Below are 24,621 nucleotides of genomic sequence, written 5' to 3'. Positions count from 1 at the left end.
AGCAGCACTSCTGGCTCTTCCCATGTTAATGCTTCATGGGGAGATGTTGGATCCCTGTTGCAGCCTGGCAGCTGGGATGTGCCAAGCTGTGCCAAGGGCAGCATGTACAGGGCTTTCCCCTTAGGTTCTGCAGTGCACCCCTCTCTTGGGATCAGTGGATTTGCTGAGAAGAGCCAGGAAAGGAACAGATTCTAGGTTTTCTGGGTACAACAGGGCACTGGATAGGTGTGCAGCTAATGCTTTGGTGTCCTCCGAGAAAACAAGTATCTTAAAACATCTGTTGCACAGCTGTGACAAAGCGCCCAGTCTTTTGTCAGTGGAAACAGTTCCCAAGCCAAAGGTATTTCTTGTGCAGGACTTCATAGTTGTGGAAGGAAGAGGTGGTTAAGATGCTCAGCCAAGGATGTGCTGGCTCAAGGCTCAGCTCCCAGCTCTGCCTTAGGCTGGGAGCAGGGCATTAGCTCTGCTCCAGGCTGCTCTGGAGTCCTTGGCCCTCTGTTGTGCTGTCAAAGAGGAAGCGGTGCTGCCCTTGTCTACAGGGCTATGAGGAGGAAAACGAGGCACCCAAATGCTGCAGCTGCCTTTGTGCTCTCCTGCTCCCCTGCTTCTGCTCACTGCAAAGGGAGGCTCTGAGGTGGCTCTGCTGCAGAGGAGCTCAGAGAATGGAGAAAACTGGTGTTTGGTCTAGCTGGAGAGGCAAGAGGGAGGAGGAGGGAGGCAGGTGTTGTGGGAGGCTGTGTTCTGCCTCAGTTCTGAGGGTGGTGAGAAGGTGCAGAAGGCAGCACCTTCCTATGGCAGGAACTTTGCAGGAGGCTTTTCTCTAGAATAGACAGTTCATGGCACTAGCAATATGGTCTTAGCTTCAGGCAAGGAGAGCAGGAACGTGATGCCCTGGATCACAACATTGCTTGGCACAGCTCAGGACACTTCACCTCTCCAGCTCTGAAAGCAGTGGCAGCAGGAGATATTTGCTAATCAGAATGGTGCTGCAGATGCTGTGCAGGAATGTCAGGACCAAGCAGCACTGCAGTATCTCCCTGGTCCTACCCTCTGCTGCTGGCCAGGCTCCATCTCCTGCTGCTGTGACTCCATTGCTGCAGATGCCCAAGACATCAGTGTGGATGGGGCAGGGGCTCCTGTGTGCAGACCTGGCAGTGCCAACGGAGGTAGTTTGTGATGCTGTATGGTCAGGCAGTGTAGAAATGAGCAGGCTGACCTCCCTGTGTAGTTTACCTGCTCTGTGCTGAAGCCCAAGCAARGTGATTTTTTCTGAGGAGATGGCAGTGCCTTGTAAGAGCCAAGCGTGTCCATCTAGGTCCCGACTGCAGCCGAGGGAATCTCCTGCACTGCCCTTAACTGCAGTGCAGCTTTGGAAGCTGCTCCCAGCCCAGCCATTCCTGATAGGCGCTGCTRTGGCTTCCTTTAGGGCTTGTGCCCTGCTTCCAGGTCCCTGGCACAGCTGGGATGCAAGTTCCCCTGTGTGCCCTTCGGCAGACAGAGGTGCAGTACCAGAGCAAGCTCCAGGGCAACTCGTGCATTGGTGGTCATGACACTTGCAGCCCCTGTGTCCTCTCTGGGGCAGGTTGCCACAGCTGTGCTGCCATCACTGKGTACAGCAGAGTGCTGGGTGGTCGAGCTTCCACAGCTGCCACTTCTTCTTCATTTCTGACTTTACCTGGTAAGGAAACAAGATGCCCCAGCTAGTGCCCTGTCACTCTTTCCTCCCCGCTGCTAGAGGTGCAGGTAAGGYTAAAGTTGGAATCTTTAGGGACACTGGAGGTGTCCTGAGGCTGAGCTGAGCCTCCATACTCTAGAGGAGCATCTTCTCTCCCTACAAACCAGTTGGCACAAGCAACAAGTCTGCAAAGTCTGTGCCTGGCAGAACACAAACCTAGCTTGGTTCCTAGCACGAAATGTCAGTGAAGTCAAGGCTCAAGGAAATCAGCCATCTTGGAGGTGGCTGGCTTTTAGCGCCCTAAAATGGGGGCAAAATGAGTCATGCTTRGTACAGGGATGCAACCTCCAGAGCCAGGTGGGCTAAGCACAGGGCTAGGTCATCCTGCCTCACGTTAAGGGAAGAAAGAGCCATGAGGCCCTTGGTTCCGGACCCAGCCCAGGAGAGGCCAGGATGAGACCCTGGGTGCCTCCTGCTCCAGCTGTGTCATGCAGTTAGTGCCCAGCTGTAGGACAAGGGAAGCAGTGCAAACTCTAGGCAGATGTGGGTGGGTAGCAAAGCAAAGCTTGCAGAAGTTGCACATACCTCTTTATTGGCAAAACAATATAGCACTGCCACCAGGAAGCCCTGCAGAGAGAACAAGAGCTCAGAATGAGACTGACACCAGCATTAGCCTTTCCCTGGATGGTACCGTTAGGCCCTAGGAACTACTGTGTGTTTTGTCTCATGAGACAATTTTGGGGTGCAGCTCAGCCCTCCTTCCCTACCAACACCAGCCTGGGGCAGCAGACATTAGCTTCTCCATTGTCATCAAGCAAATGGTGACAGTAGCACGGGATTTTCTGCTGGCCATAGGGGTGTGGAAATAGTGCCCCCTCCCTCCCTGTTCTTAGTGCTCTGCTGTGGGCAGTGCATGGAAGGAGGGTCCCTCTGAAGTGACCGCATGAGGGTGAGACAGCCTTGGTGCAGGCATAGTCCTGACTCCCCAGGCCAGGAACACATGTCCCCAGCCAGGGGCAGTGGTTGGCACCACCAGGCTGGCAAGGGGCAGAGGAAAAGGGGCCTGTCCTYCCTGCATGGGCCCTGTGCTGCTGCACAGCCCTCCCTCTGGCCTCACCTGGAAGGAGTTGAGGAAGAGGGTGAAGAAGACCTTGATGTAGCGCAGGATGCCTGTGGTTTGCTCATCGGTGGCAAAGATGAAGACCACCTCGTGGATCCCAAAGAGGGGGATGAGGGTCAGCGTGGCTTTGGCCAACCTGAAAGAGCAGGAGAGRTCATCTAGAGCTGTGAGTACTAAACCATTTGGGCGTGCTTGCCAAGTGCACCTCAGAGCTGCGCTGARTTAATTAGCAGCCTGTTTGTTAATATCAGGATCATCATTTAATGATGTTGCAGGACTGAGAAACAGCACGCTGCCCTGGAGGAAAGGGAGAGGTGGAGGATGGCATGGCAGAGCGTGCAGCCCTCCTGGCTCACCGCAGCTTGTAGTCTGCGTAGCCCTTCTGGTTGGCACGGAGCTTGGCCAGAATCACCTTGAGGATCCGCATGAAGATCAGCAGGTTGATCTGGGGGGAGATGGTGCTAACCCRGGAGTGCCCTSGGTAGGGGCACCCACTGCCCAGCCYGGYGCCCKTGCAGGGGCTGTGGGCAGGRCAGCTGTGTCCCCAGCWGGGAAGGYGCCCGAGCCCCCTTACCAGGGATGCCAGAAGGATGGGGATGCGGATGATCCACCARTAGGCCATGTTCTCATTCAGCGCCCAGCACCTGGGCAAGGAGAGCAGCACCATGACTCCAGGCCATGGTGTTGGACAYGCCATGGCATCCTGGGTTCCTTGCCCCAAGCACCCAGCCCTGGAGCCCCGCATCCCTTCCCACTCACTCGGCATTTTCCTTCAGGTACTTGGCGGCCATCCAGGGCACCACGAACACCACGGGAGTGCCTGCAAGTCACACAGCAAAGCCCATGGAGACCCACCTGAGCTGAGCATGCAGCCTGCTGTCAAGAGCCAGCTCGGAGCCCAGCGCTGCCCGCGACACCCACCCCAGCCCAGGTAGAGGTAGAGCCGGTAGTAATTCCTCTCGGAGAAGACTGCGCCGATCAGCAGCTTGTACAGGTAGACAGCCTCRACCAGGAACCAGTAGTGGTTGGCCAGGATGCAGTACTGCATGAGCACCTGCGCCGCGCGGCAGCCGATGGCCGCCTGGGGAGAGCGCGACGCCCGTGAGGCGGCCATGGGGCGGCTGCCAGCCATGAGGTGACATGGCGGCCATGGGGCGACATGGCAGCTATGGCGCAGCCGCCGGCCCTCAGCTCCTGCTTGCCCGGCGCTGAGGGCCGACGGCACCGCGCACAGCCCGGCATGGCCCCCCTGTCCCCGCAGCCGCTGTGGCCCTTGCCTCRTTGCTCAGCAGGGCCTCCCAGTCAGCCACCCGCGCCACCTCCATGCCCCAGTGCCTCTCCAGCAGCGCGTCCTTGACGATCACGGAGGTGGCCCGCAGCCCGAAGGAGGCGAACAGGTTGGCGTGGATGTAGTTCCTGGTGCAGCGGAGCTTCCTGCAGATGGCAAAGGGGGCCAGGGGCCACAATGGCTGGGTGCCCACAGGGCCCCCCCCCAGCCCCTTCCCCGTGCTCCCCACCTGAAGATGGTGAGGACGAGCAGGGCAGAGACGAGGGTGAGCAGCGACAGYGAGTACCCCACCGTGTAGAGCACCTTGAAGCTCACCATGAGCCTGCGGGCGCCCTCCTGCACGCAAGCACAGCACCGGTGAGCCCGGCCTCCTCCGCGAGCATCCCCGTGCCCGCCAGCACGCCGCTCCGGCCGCTGCACGCCGCTCCGGCCGCTGCGCACCTCCTCCATGGTGGACTCCACCTCCTCCTCGCATTGCGAGTAGTCCCGCCAGGGCTGGCTGCCGTTCACCATCACCCACTGCCCGTCCGGCCCGCACTTGCGGCTCACCTGCCCGTGTTTCACTGCGGACACAAAGCGCGGCTGCGTCCCCTTCGCCCTGACACGGCCCTGCGCGGCCTTTCCCACGCAAGGATGGGGTCATGRTCTGCGCTCCTGGCCCCCGGGGGCAGCTTGGGCTTGTGCTGGGGCACGAGTTGGCCTGGCCTGGATGTCCCCTCCTAGCTACGTCTGCTTGGGACCCRCTTCCTCCCCCTTGCAGGTGAAGGGACCATTACCCTGCTGCTCATCAGGCTCCTGCTCAGCCCACCCTGGACCCCTGTTTCTCCTGTGGGTGCAGGATAGGAGGGAGTTGTCACCTTTCTCAAACCAGGGCAGGTAGAAAGGGCAGGAGACGTTGACGGCGGTGCCGGGGCTCCCGTCCGGCCAGCAGGCATACATGTCAAACGTGCGGTTGCAGAAAAGCCCTGCCCAGAGCAGAGACAAAACTCAGAGCCCCAGAAAAGCTGCCAGTCTCATGCGCACAGCCCAGCCCATGGGCAGCACCCGAGCCATCCCTGGCTGTGGTAGTGGATGTGCTCTGGAGGAGCAGGAAAAGGGCCCCTCTGTTCCCAGGAGAGGCAACGGTGCTCTCCCTCGCAGGATGGAGCAGGAGGCACTTGCTGCCTTCCACAGGGCTGCCGAGGCTCTGTCCGGTGCTGACCTCAGCTCCCAGGACTAGGATGGTCTGTGTGGGCCAGCGTAGCTCTACTTRGGACMTGAGGTATGACCAGGGACCCACAGMGCCTTAGCTCACAGCCCAGACCTCTGCTCCTCAGTTACCTGCAGCACGAGGCCTGGGGAAGGGTTTGCTCTGCTAAGCTTGGTGGCTGCAGTATCCACAGACAGAGATCCCTGGCACAGTAGGGCCCAGGTCTCTATCYTCCACCTCCTGCYACASCACARCCAGGGAGCTGCCTCTGGGAGCCCTACCTGTGGGGTAGGGCTCGCTCGCCATCCTCCTCAGGCACTCGTCACGGTACYTCATCCACTCCTCAAAGGTCCTTTCCAGCACCTTGGCTCCACTGTGCTGCAAGCACAAACCTGGAGTTAGTGCTCCTGCCTGCCCGTGCCTGTGTCCCCTGCACTGCCTGTGCCCACAGCAAGACTGTGCTCACTGCCCAGGGCCCCACGGAGCRCCCAGCCACCTGCCCAGCACTGCGTGGTGGCCCCAGGGGACAGCACAACCTGTAGAGCCAAGGGGCTCAGCCCTGGGTCACTTCCAACCACCGGTGCGACCACTAGCTAAGGCTGCTGCAGGCTGGCTGCCCTGGGGCCAGGCAGGGAAGGACGGCAACACAGGCACAGGGGACAAGGGCAGGAGCAGGCAGCGAGCAGAGCCCTGCTGCCCGCACGCTGGCCCCAGCCCTGCTCCCTTACCGGCACGGAGGAGACCAGGCACATCCAGGCGAGATGGACAAGCCTCCGTCGGGAGCCCGAGAGAGGCGCATCCCTCATGGCTGTCCCCACCAGCCCGCAGCGGCTGCTCCCAGCACCACAGTGTGCGTGCGAGCTGAACCAGGGACCTGGTCCTGAGCGAGAGACACAAGGGCAGTGGTTTGAGCCCTGCTGAGCGGGGCCAAGGGAGCTGTGCTCCCAAAGGCAGAGGAGGAGTCCCCCTGCAGTGCTGCGGTGCAAAGCCGCATGAAGCATGTGCTGGTCAGGACCTTCCCTGACTGTGGTGGAGCTCCTGTGTAAGGAGGGGACTTGGACAAATTGCATCTCTTRTCCTGAGATAGTCACAGGACAGTTTTGGGGCTGGTTGAGGCAGTCCTRGATGCAATGGCATGGGGACCTTCTGTGCCCAGACTTGGGGGAACCAGAAGGGCGAAGCCTGGGGCGCAGAGAAGCACAGGGCACTCGCACCTCGGGATGGGTGGGCAGTGCAGGAAGGACCCGGACTTTGGAAGGACCCAGCACAACCAGCCCCATGGGCCTCCTGCCCTGGGCACCAGCAGCACTGTGCCCAGCATCACCTCGCTGTCCCACCACCCGCCAGTGCTGCCTACGGGTGCAGGCTGCCATCCTGYGGCACTCGCGGAGCAGGATGTGCATGGGGACTGCTTGGGGACCACATTGGTGCCACCCYGTCCTTCAGTGTGCTCTCCTGCCCCCGGCCGCACAGCCGGGCTGTGTCGCACGCTGTCCCGCAGCAAGGTGGGCCCATGCCACGGACATGCGCTGGCCTGATGTGACCACGGGGTTGTTCCTGTGCCCAGGACCCCAGGCAAAGCAGCCCAGGGGCAGCCRCAATCGTATTGTGCCTCTTGGCTGRGCACCGCCTGCTTCTGCTCTGCCTTCAGCAGCCCCCGAGGCAGCCGGCAAGCGAGTGAGGGGGACACAGCATCGCAGAGGGGGCAAAGATCATCTCTAACACAGACACACGGCCCTCGTACGCGGAGGTGCTGAGCAGCGGCGGGCGCAGCAGCCCCGCTGCGGGTGCCAGCGCGAGTCCTGCTCCCCTGCTCGGAAGGCACGAGGAGGAGGAAGGGAAGCCCAGGCAAGGCGGGTCRGAGCCGCACGCAGGGAGCGGGGCTCGGGGCTCAGCACAGCCCGTGCGGGGAGCCCCGACCCCCGCAAGGAGCAGCCACCCCTGTGGCCACGTGTCGGGGCTCTCTCCGAGCCAGGGGCTGCCTCAGGCCAGCGCTGTGGTGGCCTCGGCCCCAGGGGAGGGCAAGGAGACCGCTCGCTGTGGCCCTGGTGGGCCCTGTGGTGTCGCTCCCACCCATCTCCCCGCATCTCCCACGCTGCAGCGGGGAAATGGCTCCGGCGACGGGAGCCCCGAGGCGGCGGGGCCGTCGCTTCCAGCCCCCGCGCCGGGCTGGGGAGCAGCGCTGGGTCCCGGCACGCGGGGACACCCTCCGTCCTGGCGGCCTCCGCGGGCTGCACTTGCKGCAGGGGACACCGGCCGGCGGGAACTGCTGGGACCTCCCATGGAGAACTCGGGGCCACGTCCTGCGCGGAAGCCCCGGCCGAGTCCCCGGGGCTCCCTGTCTGCCCGGGGCTCCCCTTCCCGCGGGCGCCACCGCCCGTCCCGGCTCCCGGACCGCCCCGTCCCGCGTGGGCAGCGCCCGCCGGGGCTCCCGCCGCGCCACCCCGGCCCCAGCCCCGCTTACCGTGCGCGGCAGCAGCCCCGGCCCCGGCTCCGCGAGGCGCGCGCGGCGGCAGCGAGCGGCATCTGCGGCCCCGCCGCCTCCCGCCGGCGCCGAGCCCCGACGGGGAGGGGGCTCCGGGGCGGCGCCGCCTCCCGGGGCTCCGCCGCGCCCGCCCCCCGCCGCTCCCCCCCGCGGGGACACGGAGCCGGGTCCAGCCCTCGAGCCCCCACGCGGGGACCCGGACCCGCTCAGGACTCCAGAGCGCCCGGGGGACCCCAGGGGAGCTCCCGCATTCGGGCTGCCCGTGACTGTGCTCTGGCGCAGCTGCTGCAGGGACCCCGCTCCTCACTGCACCCACGACCGTGCAGACGGGGTGGGCAAGGCCACCATAGGGCTGCCTGCTGCATCTCCAGCTCGAGATTGCACCCCATGACTTAGGTCCACTTGGCCAGTCCCAAAAGCAGGGTGCAGGACATATGGTGCAGTGAGCCTGGGGGCTCTCTGCCTCACTAAGAGACCCTCCCAGGGGACAAGGTCTGTGCTTAACACCTTTGAGAGGACTTTCCCCAGCTCTAAAAGCAGCCAGGATGGTTAGGGCAGAGCTCTCCTATTTGTATTGCATGCTAATTGAAAGGTTTGCAGATAAGGGATGTGCAGGTGAACAAAGTTTTCCTATCAGTAGAAAAGGAAATGTGATAGAGGCTGAGATCTTCCTAGAAGCCCCGTGAGGAGTCTTGGAGAGTTGGAAGGTGAGTGAAAGAGCAGCCTGGAGAGGAGCAGTGGGTCGGGTACAGGGGGGTCCTCTGCAACCAGAGGTTGCATAACAGAGATCTCTGCAGGGTGTGTTTCTTGAGAGCACAAGGCTGCAGACATGCCTTGGTGCCCTGGCTGCTYCTCCTGCAGAGCAGCCTCTCCTAAACCTCCTGTCCGTGGTGGGAACAGCAGCACTTGACCCTCTCCCATGCAGAGCGGGATGGCTCCCTGTGCTGAGGTGCTCCCCKCGCCCAACAGTGCCCAGGCAGTGGGCACAGGCTGTCTGCCCTGTGTCCCAAGAAGAGCATTGGCCAAATGCATCTGCAAATGTATTTATGCCACCAAAGCTCAACACCTGCTCTGAAAGCCAGGTAATGGGTGCAAAGCAAACCAGCAAATTGGCTTGGTTAYGAGGTACATCTGTTGCTCTGGAAAAGGAGCAGCGTCCAGGTCCTTTGAGTTAAAAGCAAAAGCCCAGATGCGTTTAGGGAGCTGAACGGTGTGGTGGTGGGCAGCGCTGGGCTGCTCGGGGAAGCCTTGTCCTCCACCTGCCTCCAGTGACGGGAGGTGACGCCGGTCCCTGCCGTCTGCCTCGTGCTTGCTCTCTGGGTCCTCCCTGCTCCTGCGCTTCCCAGATGCTTTTGCTTGTAAGAAGATTATATCGCTCTCCTGGGTCTATTCGGTGTGTATGGACTACGGAGAGCTAAAAATAATCCCCTTGCTAGAGATTTAAAGGGCAGAGCTTGGGCAGTGGGGTGGACGGGCCGCAGCCAGATGTGCTGCACCCCGAGCCTTCCTGCAGCAGCAGCTGCGGGAGAAGCCGGAGGGCCCTGGGCAGRGGCCCGAGCCCCTCTGTGGAGGCCAGGGGACAGCGCCGGGCACCGCTGGCCCTTTCTAGGGGTCTACAGAGCTGTGCAAAGCTTTGATGGTGCAGGATGAGCCCTGGTGCAGGGAATCCTGCCCCAGGCTGGGCTGTGCAGGGAATCCTGCCGCATCTTGGGCTGCGCAGGCGTGCAGGGATGCTCTCCCCAGCAAGGTGCAAACCCAGGTCTGGGCTGGGTGCTGGCTGCCTTTGCAGTGTGTGTGGCCAAGGCACCCTGCGCTGCCAGGGCGTGAATCGCTGCAGGCCTCAGCCCRCCCAAACAGTGCCGGGGACGGCCCCTGTCCCGGGGCTGGCACGCTGCCGGCCGGTGCGTGTCGATGCTGCCCGCTGAGCAGCGGGGAATGCGCTTCCCAGCGTTTCTAAGGGGACCTGCAGAAACAAAGCCCTTCTCCGGGAGGGCTGGCGGGAGCGAAGTGGTCACTGCGTGGGGACAGCACGTAGCGCACGAGCAGTGCTGGCCTCTCCTCCCTGCGGGTCCCGGCYGCAGTCCAGACACGTGTCTGTGTCCCCACGGAGCGCAGGAGGGCACCCGGGCGCCCAGCAGCAAAAGTCCTGGTTTGGCACTCAGATCAGCAGTGGCACCAGCTGAAAGCTGCCCTCTCCCGGGGCTGGGGACGCTTCCAGCCTGGAGCCGACCTCCCTCGTGCCGGCACAAGCCGCGTGGCGCGGCCCTGTGCGCCAACATTGCTGCTCCCCACGGATATTGCCACGGCCATCTCCGTGGCAGCAGGGCGCTGCTCGTGGGTGCTGGTCGGCGGGGTGGGTGCCTCGCGCACCCCTCCTGCCTCCCAGCTCCTTGGGGAGGCCGCGTGAGCAGCCGCGCAGCTGGCCGGGGGGACGTGGCTCCAGAGGCCCTCAGCGAGGTGTATTTTATTTTACCAGAGCCAAAGCAAACTGAAATTGCTTTATCCATCACTGCTCCRGGCTTGCAGCAGGCCCCATCGATAATGGGAGGTGCGGAGGGCGGCCAGCCCAGSCCCTCTCGGAGCCCGGTGCAGCAGCCAGGAATTCCCTGCAGCTGCGAAATCAGGGACTGCCTCGTCCGAGCGGGTAGGCACCCTCGTGTGCCCCAAAGCAAGGGGAGCAGCCAGGCCAGGTGCCCGGCTTTGCTGATGCTTCGGCCACTGCTGTTTTCAGTGTGGGGAGAGCTGTGCAGAGCGGGAGGCAGCCGCAGGGCTGCGCAGCCCAACGGCCCGTGCCCGCGAGAGGGGCTGGAGGCAGCTCTGCAGGATCAGGTCAGGCACCGGCGGCTTGTCCAAGTGAGACATCTCTGTTAGCTGCGAGACGCTGCTGCTGGAGCCAGCGCTGGGCTCTGAGGTCCTGGCCTTGCAGGTGGGAAGCACCGACGGAGCCATCCCGGAGTGTCCCAGAGCAGCTCCTGGTGCAGGGGGACAACACGGAGTGTGCGTGCGCACCCGCRTGCCCCTCCTCTCTTGGGCCTTGCTGCCCCAAGCTACCACGTTCTCTGGGGCTTCTTCATGTGGGCCTGGGTGGAAGGCAACCTCCTCCTGGAGGAMACGCGCCCCGTGTTTCACAGGTGAATCTGGCCACGTTCTCTCTCTTTACACAGAAAACCCACACATCTCAGACGAGCTGGGTGTCTCTGAGCGCTCCCAACAGGGGTGGCCATTCAGCAAACATCTGGCCACACGTTTCCCTCCACTCTGGAGCTTCCACCGCCCGACGCTGCAGCTATCCCTGCTCTCCCTGTTGAGGCTGGGACCCGACATCTGCCCGATGGCACCATGCTCAGGCAGGCACGGCACCTTGCGCAGATGGTCGCGGTTAAGCTGGGCCTTTCACCGCGGCTTTTCCATTACCCTGGGCAGCAGAGCGTGGCGCATGGAGCCCCGCGGCTCCTTCTGCACACGCTGCTCCAGCTGGTCCCCCCGTCTCGCCCTGCCCCGGCCRGCTGCCTTGGCACTGCCGCTTGCAGCTCTGCTCCCCTCCCTCGACTGGCTCTTGCTCCAGGTAAAGACCTGCTTCACCGCCTTGTTTTTCCCTCCTGTGTTGCTGTCTGGGCTGCTGATCGCTCGCGTCCTCACTTCGCCCCTCTCTCCACGTGCTGACGTTTCCACATGGTGGTTTTGGTGCTGGTGGGAAAGTGGAGAGTTTGGGGAGCGCTTTAAAGTGCATCTGGAGAGAGCAAGGGTATGSTCGGTGTCTCAGAAAGCTTCTGTCTAAGCTGCAGCTGGGGACCGGAATCATCTAAGGAGCTCCCTGACAGCTCCCTCCTTCACCTGCACCACGCCAGCACATGGGTGCCAGCATGGGGCATGGTGCACACGGGTGCCAGCACCCAGGGCCCCGACACTGCTCCCATGTGCTGCCCTTGTGCACCAAGGTGCAGGAGCAGGGCCCAATGCTGCCCTGCACGTGGGTCTGCGTGGGACGCAGCAAGCGCCTGATGCTGGGCACCTGCCCTCCCTCTGCCTGCAGGAGCCCGGCGCTCCGGCCAGGGCACCCACGTGCCCTGCAGCTGCAGAGGCGACTGGAGCTCCCACCAATGCACACTCCAGCTGYGGAGGTGATGCCTGTGGTGCTCGAGGACGCCCGTGTTGCAGGGTTTGCCACTCGAGGTAGGAAAACAGCCCCTGCACAGTTGTGCACGCTGAGGTGCTGCTGCCTCTCGGGCAGGCTGAGCGCAGTGCAGGCTCCTGCTTTGAGAGCTGCTCTGAATTGGAGCTCAGCAGCTGCCAGTGCTGTGCAAGACACTGCACCAGAGAAGTGCAGAACAATTCCTGCTACAATGAGCCTTACTAGCCTTGCCCCTAGGAACATTCCCCAGGAGCAGGTGTCGCTTTATAGGGCCATTAGTGACAAGGAGATTCATGTGTGTGTTATCGTAGACTTTGCTAATGCTGCTCCTTTGCTTCACATAGAAGTAATTCGGAGAGTGGAAATGCTAATCAGCACATCATGACTTGCAATTATTCAAAGAACTTCTCAGAAAGGACTGCCAGACGTTACCAGGTAGAGATTTCATTAGCATATGAATGTGGACGGAGCCACGTGAGAAAGTAAAAATCTGGGAAGATGCTCCTCGTCACAACCACTCAGTTCTCCTCTGCTCCCCACTTGATTTTAGGAGTCTGCTGTAGTCTTGGATGCACTAAAGCCCTTTGTATGCTAAAAAAGCAAAATATTTTTTAATATCAGCAAAAGGTGCTGTTGAAGGTAGGTGCAAAAGTGCAGTCCCACAACATGTGGCAGCAGGTCCATGAAAGTGCATTGACTCGCTTCAGCAGCTGCCAAGCAGCAGGCTTGCAATGAGTTTCCTTCGGACTTCACGCTTCCTCCCTCAAAATGACTCTGAGTTTTGCACAGCCACAAAGTGYTTCCTCTCTCTTTATTGTAGTGGTTTTGGATGGATCTGACTTTACCCTCTGGTACAAGGCACTATTCTAAGATATTCTGGCAAGCTAATGTGGATTTCATGGGAGCAGAGTGGTGGGTCCTCTCTCTGGCCAATGTGCTGCTTTGGGGGTTATTCCTGCAAAAGCCTCAAGAAATGCAGTATTTAATACTGTTATGTGCTTTGGCTTGCCATGCTCCAAAGCGCTGCAGCTCAGCAGACCTGGCCCTTTCCCCTTGTGTCCTCCCCGGCAAAGCCTTGAGCTCAGGCTTTTCCCCACCACGTGCGAGACGGGAGCACCCCCTTTCCCCTTCCTCCGGCAGTCGCGGCCGGGGGATCCCATCACATTAAAGTCTGCTGCAAAGGTCACTTCCAGCGTGGYGCTTCGCAGCAGCCTTGCCGTGTGCTCTTGATAAATGACTGTTCTCAGCTTACAATGCCACTATCGAATTCAGCACTTAATCGGAGAAATCCTCAACAGCTGCCTTTCTTGCAAAGCGCCTGTGGGTATTTAGGCTGYTGGACCTGTATCCACAGCTTAGCGAGTCCCCTTGCTTTCCGTTGTGGTTCTCCTTACTCAAGCGGAAAGGCTAAGCGATAAGATCAAGAACTTCTCTGAAAATCATTTATATTCACATCCTACCTCGTAGCCGGACTCTTTGTACCCGTCCTCCGCTGAAGGGCACGGCCTGCCCTCTTCCATATGTAAAGCCTTGGCAGGCAGCACTGCATCCTTATCCCGTGCCGCGGTGCTGCCCCCCGGCATCCTAATTCGAGGAGCAGGTAAGAGGCTGTGTCTTTCGTTTCCTTGCTGGGAAGCTGGTTGCCATGTCTGTTACCACCAATTTAAACGGGATTGCAGTCTGATGTACCATTTGCCTGGCTTTTCTTTCCGGCCAGATTAGCTTTTCTTTCTTTATTTCAAAACCACATTTTTTTTCCGTGTGTTTGGGTGTATCTGGCCCCCCAGACTAGCAGCAATTTACCCAGAGGGGAGCACTGCTCCTCTGGGGACACCTCATGGTACCATGGGCTGCAGCAGCTCCTCGGGAGACTCCTCGTGCCTCCACCTCTGAATTGCAGGGAAGCCCGGCAGGAACGAACACCAATGCTATCCTGCCGAACCAATTTGGCTATGGGTCAGTTCCCTCTGAATCTTTGCCCCGCTGAAATATAGTGAAGTTAAATTCCATACATGCACTGGAAGTTTTATTCTAATGAAATACTTTTATTCCAAATGCTAGTGGCCATTTGAAGGGGCCACGTTTCTGAGGAAGCAGGTAAAACACMAAAGGCAGGAGCCACCTCCAGCAATGGCAGAGCGCGCTCCCGGCCGGCCAGTTCCCTTCAGCCAATTTCTCTGAGATCATCCTAGACCGGGAGCTTAGATTAGTTTTTGGGTCTCTCCACACACTTGTGTTTATATCACCTCGCTTTTTCTCATTTCTTTTTCTGGTCTCTCCTCAGAAAGGCCGGGCGCAGTTGTTGGAAGGGTGGCCTGTATCTCTGTGCRCCTCGCCAAGCTCTGCATCGCAGTGCTGCTCGCTGCAGGGAACCTGCCTGTGCTAATGAGCCTGCGAATATCTCAGCAGTGCTCAGAGCCCTCTCTGGGTACACAGTACAAACCACAAATACTCTGTATGTCCATGTGCGTATTTCTATCCCAAAGATCTTAGCCCTTAATTTTTTAAAATTTAATTTCACTGTACTTATGATAGACATAGGCTTGTCTGCCCAACAGTTTTAATTCCAAGCTCGGCCAGCAATGCACTAAATGCAGCCCTGGAGGCAACACATCCTGCYTCAGTGCCCCCATTTCCCCATGGGAGCTAGGAGAATATTCATAGAAAGTTGTAAGAGCAATGGAAAAATCCTTGAATTGAACAAAAATCTGCAGAGACTGGAGAGTCCTCTGTGCCACAGGGGAAGCCAAATGGGTGGATGCATTGGAGGAGGGTGCTGCTGGGTTGAAAACAGCTCCTTTAATTCTGGCATACGAACCAGAGCTGCTTTTACATGACTCTGCCTCTGATGATAAGAAGGCCAATTAATATAACAAGTTGGCGGTCAGTAGTTCCCTGGTTTTCGCTTTTTCTGTTCGCTCTGATTTCTGCTCTTGCAGGGAAATTCTTCGGATGCATCTGTTTGGATTTTATGGTGTTGGTTTTGCCTCAGTCTCTTGTTTCCTCAAGGAGCTTTGCTCCCGTGTAGGAGCTCACAGAGTATCTCTAGCGCTCGGTTTCACAGATGCAGCCCAGCCCTGGGCTCTGCTCCCAGGGCATCGCCAGCACCAGGGCTCTGCCTCGGCTCCGGACGCTCCCACGTGCAGCAGAGTGCCAGCAGTGACGGGACGTTAGCAAACCTCTCTGCTGATGAGGTGCAAGGAGTGAGCCCAGCTCCTGCTTTGCAGCTCTTCCACCCTGGAGGTCACCCCTATGTGACTCAATAAGCTTTAGATTAGATCTTGAGGGGTATTTGTTTCTGTTTTAGCTGATAAAACCTCTGCTGGCAACGTGTGTTCCCTGGAGCTTCCATATAGAGGGATCTCTGGATGTACATGTCACCTTCTCTATTAAAGAGGCCCAGGCTAGGTTTATCCCAAGGTTTTTTGATGTGACCAGAGATCATCTAACAGGTTAAAAGCCAATGAAGTCTCCCAGCCTGCAGAGAAAGCAATTTATCATTTGCTCAGGGAGCCTCAGTTACCTGCAGTTTCCTTGTTACCTTTGCAAGAGGGATAATAATTCCCCAAATCCCATAATATCTTCYGTGCTGTTGGAGAGAAAACAATTGCAAAAAGGTTATAAGTTCTCTCTACATCCGTTGTATGATTCGGATAGAGGCATGTGGAACAGCTGTAGAAACTACATGTGTCAAAATGTTGCAGAATTTATCTAGGAGGAATAGCTGCCTCTAAGCCCCATGTCACAGTTGAATATATGTTTTTTTTCAGTAGAGAAGGGTAGCTACAAGAATGGATTAAAGGGCTGGGTTTAGTTGCAACCTCTTCTGGCAACATCAAGCACCTCTTACAATAGCGTTGCTGTGCTCTGGACCTCCCTGAGGGGCTGACTCTGCTGTGCTCAGTGGTCAGGGTCCTGCAGGAGGACTTGGTCTGAGCCTCTCCTCAGCCACAGGCACCTGCCTGTCTGAAGGTGCTGGGATTATCTGGATCACAAACCACTGCAAAGCTAGCTCCCATTTCTGCTTTTTTTAACCTGTTTTGTCTTTCCTAAATTCCTGAGCTGAAAGTTAATCCACTGGCCTGGATTWGTTAGTCCCTTATGCCTGGAGATTTCAGTCTCAGGTGGACGGGATGAGGGCTCGATCCAGCTAAGAGATGTGGTACCTCAGGACACTGCACCTGCAAAAGGAGGAGAGAAACATCTCCAGGAGGCAGCAARGGAGGACGGGAAGCTCTTGGGGGACCCATCAGCTGGAGGTGGCAGCCTTGAGATCTTGCAGGTGGCTCAGCAGGATGGAGACCCTCCATCCTGGTCTCCCACATTGCACCCCTCGGATCCTCCCACTGCCTCTCGCACATCTCCTTGCAGCTCCTGCTGTGCCCTGTTCCTTGCTCTATGCCCATCTTCTACTYCATTTTTTTTCCTCCACTTCAAATGTTTTCTTGTCACAAACCTATTTTTAGCTGTATTGAACCTAAACCAGCTGCCATGACCTCTTAACAGTGCAACACTTAATTCTGTTTCTGAGATCACAGGTTTCGGCTGCCATGGGGACAAAAATTGCCAGCCTGGCACAGACTCAGGTCTATTTACCCAAGACCCTGACTTTCCCCACGAGCTGAGAGGCACCGAGGGGCTTTGGTTCAACTGATGATTGCTTAATGGTATTCTTAATGGTATTCATTAAGAATAACAGATCTGGGAACAGGAGACAACCCCAGCTGCTTTCCTAAAGAAGGGTCCTGCCCTGGGGCTAAGGGTTTCGAGGCAGGATCCTGGGGTTTGAAGCCGCTCAGACCGAGGTGTGAGCGGCGCCTGCAGCTCGCGCTGCCCCGCGTGTCCCTTCGGCTGCTTCCCCTTGCTGAGCTCCCGCTCTCCGTTCGGCCCGAAGGCAGGTTCYGCGGGCAGGAGGCGGCAGCCATCCGAAGCCCATGGAAGGAGCCCCGCGCTCGCGAGCTGCAGCTGGAGAGGCGATTCGGGACTCTCAGGACAACCTGACAAATCTGAAATGATTTGAAACAAGTTGTTTCTGCTGACAGTGGATAAGGCTGTAAGCTAAGGCAGTCCGCCCGCTGTTTAAATACCAGCGTTACCTCTGCTTCTCCCTTCAGGTCCTGCTGCCAGGGCTGGTTTCTCATCACAGAGGAGAGGAGCAAGCGGCCCACGAGTGAAGGCGTGAGGAAAGCTGCGCTGGGGATGCCAACGGGACCAGGCACCAAGAGCTATCCCAGGCAACGCATGGGGGGCATCTTGGAAGTGCTCACTTCCAGCTACCTATGTCCTTAGTTCTCATGAGGATTCCTCAGTTGTGACTGCAATCAGTCAGTGATTATAGCTGTGTCAAGAAGACCAGAGTTCAGGGGAAAACAGCTTGCCCTGTAGGCACCCGTGGTCTTTATGGGACATGCACCGCTCCCTTGGGAAAGCACCGTGTTTGGCTTGCTGAGCTCATCCCAAAGGCCAAACCAGTAACTGGTGATGGGGTTATTCCAGGCCTACCCTGACTCTCCGTCTCTGAAGAGGTTCAGTTAAGGCTCTGCTCATGTTGGCTGATTGCTCTCCATACCGTTCCTTCTTTGTTGGGAGTCTAATGCTGAGACTGCAGGAAAACATTCCAGAAGTTTGCAGGAGCAAACGGCACTCCTAGGGAAGGTGATCTGAACTTCCAGCTSCCAGAGACGTGGGGAGTCCCCATCTCTATAAATCGAGATGTCATCTGCAGTGGGTGCCCTGGAACTAGGAGGTGGCTGGAGGGGMTAAGCCCTTCTGGATGGCTTCAGGTGGCCCAAGTGCTGTTTGCTTAGGGAAGAGCTAAYGGAGAGGGAAATGCAACCTTGCTTTTTGCTGCATATAAATAAGTACCTAGTCTCTCCTCTCCCGACCCATCAGGCAAAGTGTGAGCTAGATCTGGAAATCTACTTGCCCGGGGCTGCGTTTTCACCCTAAGTAGCTTTGCTTGCTTATCTGCTGAGTGATCAAGTGGTGGCTGTTGATATATTACCCCTTCCACTTGATACATGGGCTGCTTGTTATCGTGGGCATCGCACCGCTCTCTTTAATGGCAGCACATTAGCAGGGAGGGAGCTGCTGTGCAAGGTAATTACGGGAAACGTGACATTCCTTCCCCAGGCACAAAGGCTCCTGATTTCCCTGGGTTCCTCCTCACAAACTTCAGGCCTCCGCCGTGATCCTGAGCCACTCGGCTCCTCTGGGGCTCTGCCATGCTGCTCTGCTTAGGAGCTGCAGTTGTTTTCCTCTCTCGCTTCTGCAGTGAGGGTAACGTTAAATAAAGCAGCAGGGAAGGGGGGAAAGAAGGAGGCTGCTCTTGAAAGTGCAGCGCTAAAACTGAAGAGACTGTGAGGCAGCAAACCAACCTGTGACAGTGTGACCAGGGCAGTGAACCTCACAGTTGAAGAGAAAAAGCAGTCTCTAGGTGAAAATTGAGCTGGCTGGCTGGCTAACGGGGGGAAACGGCTCTGATCTGAGGAGCGGGAGGCTCTTCCTTGCAAGTTAGACACGAGGAAGTGGGGGCAAATGAACAAGCATGAAGTGTCTATATGTACCATACTTGTATACTTGCATACCATAATTGTGTACTATATATGTACCAGCCAAATGGAAACTTCTAYACTTTCACACTGTGCCTCTTTCAGCGTCAGCATCTCTGGGGAGTGAAGTTTCCTGGCAGGCTGCTTTCCAAACCTCTCAGGCTATCAAGACTGTCTTTGTAAAGCTAATATTCTCCTGCCGTAGTTATCTAACAGGGCTTGGGGAATGACCCAGCAAAAGTATTTTCAACCATCAGAAAAAAAACATCGTCTGAAAGGTGACTTAGAAAAGTAGATTAAAGAGTACAGTGACTTTACACAAGGGTCTCTTGGGGTATAAATGAAGTTGGAGGCTTTTCTTTTACCCMCTTCTCCCAAAAGGGAGAGCACAGGTGAGCTTGTTGTGTTATTTGGTGCTTGAGAGATCTCAAGAATGTCTAATCATCTCAAATGTTTCTCTCTCCCTGATTTTAAACATCAGAAGCAAGAAAAAAAAAATTGCTTGATCAGAGTTTGGAAAGCAGAGTGTGCCCTAGCCTTGCCAAAGCCTACAGTCGCTTCCTCCATACACTGAAGGACTGAACTGAATTTGCAGTGCAAGAATAAGCAGAGAAGCTGACAGGTTTTTTGCTTTACAGGTGATCCCTGTAGTGTTRCTGTCCCTTGCTCAGGCTATGTTGAGCTGGAGCAAGTCCTCTCTTGTGGCTGGAGTGGCTTCGTCTACCTGCTGTGTAGCCCAAGCATGGCCAAGGTCAACCTGATCCAAAGGTAAAGTTTGTCTCATGGGAACCACATCTTTCCAAGAAAACATATTCTGTTATAGGGGGAAACCTCCTAGAGGGTAATCTGCAAGGTATTGTACTGTAAGAAGTGAGAATTTGGCTAGAAACATGTGACAGCAAAGCTGTCCCCCCAAAAAAACAGCCTAGGGAAAAAGCAGGAGATTTATTTAAAAATAAATAAAATAAAAGGATGGTGACAAGAGTTCAGAAGGCTGAAGGGACTGACACAGGGAAAGATTAATAGAGCTGATTATTTATATGTTGAAAACCTGCCAGATATGAGGGGAAACATCCAGAAGTGATGGGATTGCGCAGAGCTCGAGACAGGCAGCATTTGTTGAAGGGAACAGCCAGCAGTTCTGAGATGAGATTGGGAGAAATGAAAAATGCTGGCTGATCAGCTGGGGAACCCGATAGATCAATGACACCATCTTAGACATGAGGACTGTTTGGACAGTACAGTGAGGAAAGAGGTCTCTTGCCCTGCAGACAAATCAAAAGATAGTTTCTGCAATCCTAAAACATCAACTACAGGGCAAAACAGTAGAAAATATATACAGGAGAAAGGAGTCCTGCCTGGGTAAGTGTGATGAAAGGGCTCTTCCTCTCTCATGTCAAGCTGTGAAAATGGCTTTCATGAGCCTGAGGAGACTGGTAAAGTGCCACAAGGTCTGGCTCTCCTTGCAGTAAGACTACTTCTCCTTCCCTTATTCCTGAGATCACCGAGTTTGTGGCTCTAGCATTAGTCTGGAAGACACAGATCTCTCAAGAAGTCTGGAGTTCAGGCAAGGAGAGGCTGTGCTCAGCAAATTCGGTTTGCTCTTGTTCTGTTGGGAYAAGACACCGGATTGTCTGTTGTCTGACGATACACTTGAATGATGTTCTACTACTAAAAAGCACGTTGTACTAACCAGGCTCGCCGTAGTCCAAAGCAAGCTGATGGCATGTAGCCTGAATTAATGATGTTCGGCTGCTCAGGTCAATGATTTCCTGTGGAAATCATTGATGAATGGATGCTCATGGGCCAAAGGATGATTGCACTGGTTGAAAACACAACTTGCTCTGGAAATCAGTGTGTCTGGGTCTGAGTGACGGTCAGTGCCCAGCACACTCATGTACAACTCGGATAGGATTGGCCAGCCACACTTCTGAATTGCTTCTTCCAGGCCCTATGAAGTCGCTAGCAGGGGCTGTGGCTTTCCACTGCCCTTTCCTAAATGAAATTAGTGATTCTGATGAAGACAAGTCACTGCAGATGGGCAGCAAAGGCGCTGTTGGCTGTGCTCCAAACCCTGCACCCTGGTCATGGTGGTTGTCTGACACTTCACCTGTTGCCACAGAAAGCTGAGGCTATGAGGGTTTGAAAATCCAAAGGGGTGACACTTGTCTCACTTATTGCTGCAGTTGTGGCTGCAGTCCCATGACAAAGAAGCACTTGTGCTGTGGAGCTGCTGGCAGGTTCTGCTCAGGGTCCAGTTGTTTGGCTTCCGTGTCCCTGTCCTGCTAGAGCATGTTGGTCATTTTGCCTCCCTCCTCAGCTTCCCCCATGTAGGCTAATTTGGGGATTAAATTATAAACTCTTCATTTACAGGAACAGAATAGTGGGATTCTGTGGAGCCAGATCTGGAGAGCTCCTCATCTCTGCAGAATCCGGGGCACCCAGGTCCATGGCTACCAGAATAAGGAACTATACTTGTATGCACAYCACATGATGAGCAGGTGGGACAGGCATTACATGGCAGAAGGATGAGGGCATCCTTCTTTGGTACGCTTTGATACYGGAAACCTTGGTGTGTTTCCGTGGCAGTCCTTGTGTCAGGGGTCTGGATATAAACTTTGGGGTGTGGGTTTCTGGGATCAGGATGGTGGGAAGGAGCAGGACCTCACTGATGTGGTGTGAACCTCTGCTCCAGCCTGGCTGCAATTCGCTTCCCTCTGGGMTCATTTCAAAGCTGCACCCACCCCATCTCCGAGTGAACATCTGTGCTACCTAATATTCTCCTGTAAAAGCATCATTGATATTTATATGAAGACGTGACATGCCTGAGGTAAGCAGGCCATTTATATTGGATTTATTTTATGAGCATGGATTTTCCCCACACATAACACATCCTGCTAGTCAATGTACCACCGCAATAAAATAGAACATTTCCTTCCCTCACTTGTCCTCCTGGCTGAAGCTATTAGGCACCTGACACTCAATCAGGAACTAGTGACTTATTTAAGGTCTGCTATCCTGGGCCTTTCCATCATAAAAATCCGACCTTTAATCATGTCTCCCATTTTTTAATGCAGCTGCTTCCTCTCAGTGCTTATCTTCCAAGGATTCRTTGTTATTTCCTTGTTTTTGATCCCTTTCTACATCAGTAGTGCATCTACTGTACTACACACAGCTCAGTACAGAGGCAGGTGCATGGATGGGTGCCCGTTCCATTGGGRCGCGGGTGCCAGGCCTGTCCCATGGGAGCCTCCTGTGACTGTGCAAGGGGCAGCGGCCCCAGACATGGGGGCTGCGGTGTCACCCCAGGGCGCAAGGGGCAGAAAGACGGCGCTGGCGCTCCCCGTGGCTGGAACCCCGTGGGTCTTGTCTGAGGAGCCCTGRAGGCCGCACGGGGCCCTGCCTCCCTCCCCGCCATTCCCTGAACGTGTCCCTCGCACCAGGGCGAGGCAGAGCCCCAGCGCRGCTTCGCTTCGCTTCCTGCGGCAGTTTGGCCCGGCCGCGCTGCCGTAGGGCCGGGGTTGCTATAGCGACGGCGCGGCGCGGCCTAGCGCGGCGGTGACGGCCCGCGGAGTCCCGGCGCGGAGCCGCGATGTCGTTCCGGGACCTCCGCAGTGAGGGCGGCCGGCGGGCCGGGCCGTGGGAGCGGAGCGGGGCGGGGCGGCTGCCCGGGGCGGGTCCGACGTTAACGGGCCGCTCTGGCGGGCGGGCCGGGCAGGGTAACCTAAGATAACACCGGGTAACGCCGCCTTCAGCGCGAGTAGTTGCCGTGGGCTTCAGGCGATTTTATTTAAACGGTTGTTTTATGAAGATAAACCATTTCAAAGTTTTCTCCCTACTTTGCTAAAAAAACAATTTTTACTTAGTTGGGTGTATTTTCCTAGTGGAATTATGCTATTTTTCTCCTCTCAGAAGTTTTGGGAGTGGTTGTTGTAACCAGGTGTATCTGATGGTGAGCAGGGTGCTGTGGGAACCCAGCACCTGGGTTGTTGGTGGTTGGAGGAGGTTGTTGGTGACCTCCTTAATGGGGACAGGGGAAAAAAAATCACCCCTGCTGGTTGTTTTCCAGACTTTACGGAGATGATGAAGGCCCTGGGGTACCCTCGGCTCATTTCGATGGAGAACTTCCGCACCCCGAACTTCATGCTCGTTTCGGAGGTGCTGCTCTGGCTAGTGAAAAGGTTGGTGCTTCAGCTGATGACTATCAGGGCTGACGTGAGGATGTGCATCTGGAGTGGGTGCTTTGGTGTTAAATTGTGGTGAGATGCCTAAAGAGGAGCTTAAAGAAATTGAAGCTTAGGAGAGTGCTGCTAGGAGTATCTAGAAGGAAGTTTGTACTTGAGCTCGTTTAAGTGTTGGCTGTGACTTCAGTGGTCTGCGTGTGTCATGGATTTCATTGTGTCCTTCAAAGAAGCCAACGGTGGTTAAGCCAAAGGAAAGGCACAAAACTTTCTTCTGGCTATTGGTCACAGCTGCCACTYGCCAGGAGCTCTGGAGTCCAGACACAGCATGAACACTGCTTTGGAGGTACTAAATTCAGGCAGTACCAGATGGAACTATTTTCATTCCCAGTCATTCATGGTGTTTGAATGATGTGGAAGTCCTTCCTTGAAAGCAGGGTGGGGGATACCACATCTCTGTGCACAGAGCAGGGCCCTTCTGACATCTCAGAAAATGAAATGAAGATGAGGGTCCTGTTTGAAATGCAYGGTGTTAGCTTGTTGCTCGTGTTCTGCATTGACAGATACGATAGTGACTCAGCACCCAAAAGAATCCTTGGGGTCCCATTAGCCTGGATCTGAATGATATTTCTGTAGGAATATGTTGAAATATTCAAATATTCTTTTTTTTTCCCCCCATTTTTATGTGGGCTGAAGTGATTGTTTCTTTAGCTTATAGCAAATGAAAAGACCATTATAATTGTGACTTAAGCTCATGGTAAAATATCTCGTTTCTATTCTTCTGTGGTTTTGTCCCATTATTAAGCTGCTGAGCCTGTGCCCTATCTTCTTATTCAAATTTGATGCAGTGACTCTTTTGTTTAATTATAGACCTCTAAAGATGTGTTTTAATAGCTAAAATTAAAAATAAAATGACTCAGTCCTGGCAGAGATTGCCTTCTGAGGATGGATATATTTATTGCTCAAATGTAGCTGTATCCCTCAATCCTCTGTTTTACGAACTCTRTTGCCACCCTCACTGTGTCTGACCATGTGTTCTAAATCAGGTAGTATATAACAAGAATTTCTCAAGATACATTCTTATTTTGTAATCCAAATTATTGTTTCAACCTGGAAGCGGGCAGCATGCAAACTGTAAGAAAAGAAAAATCCATAGTACTAATCTGCATCTACCTATATGGAGTTTTATGTCCACTAATTTACTGACAAACTTTACTTAAATATTTATGAAGCTTAATGCACTGATTAAATGTACATTTAAAAAGAAAGGTTTTAAATTACTCTATATAAAATATTACAATGGAAAAATGTGAAGATGACCCATTTTCCAATTTTGTTTTTTGACTTTGGTTTGTAATGAATCTCTGTTAAGTTTAATTTCCCTTCTGACATAAATTTATTGAGTTCTGTTTCAAGGCAAAGAATCAAAATAGGGGAATACTAAAACCATTCAAAATTACTTGGATTAAAYTACTTAATATTTTTTAAAGTACTGTCTTTAATAACAAGGGTCTAAATTACACATTCTTTGCACAGTGAGTTTCCGTTTCACATTGAAAAACAAAAAATCCGTATTCCTCCCCATATATATAACAGCAACACAATAACRCAATTGAAAATAGAAATGTTTTATCTAATGTGCCTGCACACTTTTAGATGATTAAASTTCTGTTTAAACTTCTGTTTTATAAGCTGACTCGGAGCCCTGTGCCTATTATTGAAGTGCTTCACTTGCAGACAGAATACTTATGTAACACTGGGTTTCTTTTGCATTACGAGAGAAATTTGCACTTGATACCGACAAGCAGCTATTCCAGCCTTTTGAAGCCTTTTAATTATACTTTAAAGCAGGGAGGCTAATTTGCACTTGACTTGCTCTTAGTCTCAAATGTAATTTAAAAGTGCGGGTGCTGTTTTCTGGCCGAATGTTGGAAATCTCAAGAGCTTTTCATAAGATTCATGGAATTTGCTTTTTTCTTTTTTTTTTTCTTTTTTTTTTT

At 55.1% G+C, this 24,621-nt stretch overlaps 2 protein-coding genes across 7 annotated transcripts in view; one reads left to right on the top strand and one right to left on the bottom strand.

Moving 5' to 3' along the window:
* Positions 1-794: 794 nt before the first annotated feature.
* On the bottom strand, positions 795-6,078 carry LOC112955745 (glucagon receptor-like). The gene is made up of 13 exons (XM_026049100.1): positions 6,001-6,078; positions 5,554-5,650; positions 4,941-5,048; positions 4,525-4,646; positions 4,313-4,419; positions 4,073-4,229; positions 3,717-3,876; positions 3,555-3,615; positions 3,370-3,439; positions 3,152-3,240; positions 2,793-2,931; positions 2,261-2,302; positions 795-1,675 (listed from the first exon to the last, which is right to left on the bottom strand). The coding sequence occupies exons 1-13, from the start codon at positions 6,076-6,078 to the stop codon at positions 1,604-1,606; spliced, it is 1,302 nt and encodes a 433-aa protein (XP_025904885.1). The 3' UTR covers positions 795-1,603.
* A 15,934-nt stretch (positions 6,079-22,012) lies between these two features.
* Positions 22,013-24,621, top strand: part of CLUAP1 (clusterin associated protein 1) — a 52,659-nt gene continuing 50,050 nt past the window's right edge. For 2 of the 6 annotated variants that reach the window (XM_026049106.1, XM_026049102.1), the window contains exons 1-2: positions 22,013-22,054; positions 22,510-22,621. In XM_026049106.1, the coding sequence (XP_025904891.1) occupies positions 22,033-22,054; positions 22,510-22,621 (134 nt within the window). In that variant the 5' untranslated portion in view covers positions 22,013-22,032. Of the gene's footprint in view, positions 22,055-22,139; positions 22,180-22,205; positions 22,238-22,303; positions 22,393-22,509; positions 22,622-22,908; positions 22,968-24,621 lie in introns of those variants that run through there. The other 4 variants (XM_026049105.1, XM_026049104.1, XM_026049103.1 and 1 more) reach the window with 4 other exon arrangements.

Source organism: Nothoprocta perdicaria, unplaced genomic scaffold, assembly GCF_003342845.1.
Source record: "Nothoprocta perdicaria isolate Ctin4 unplaced genomic scaffold, notPer1 scaffold_59, whole genome shotgun sequence".
In the NCBI taxonomy this organism is placed as follows: Eukaryota; Metazoa; Chordata; class Aves; order Tinamiformes; family Tinamidae; genus Nothoprocta; species Nothoprocta perdicaria.
Note: the sequence above shows the minus strand (reverse complement) of the source record. Positions and strands in the feature narration are given on the sequence as shown.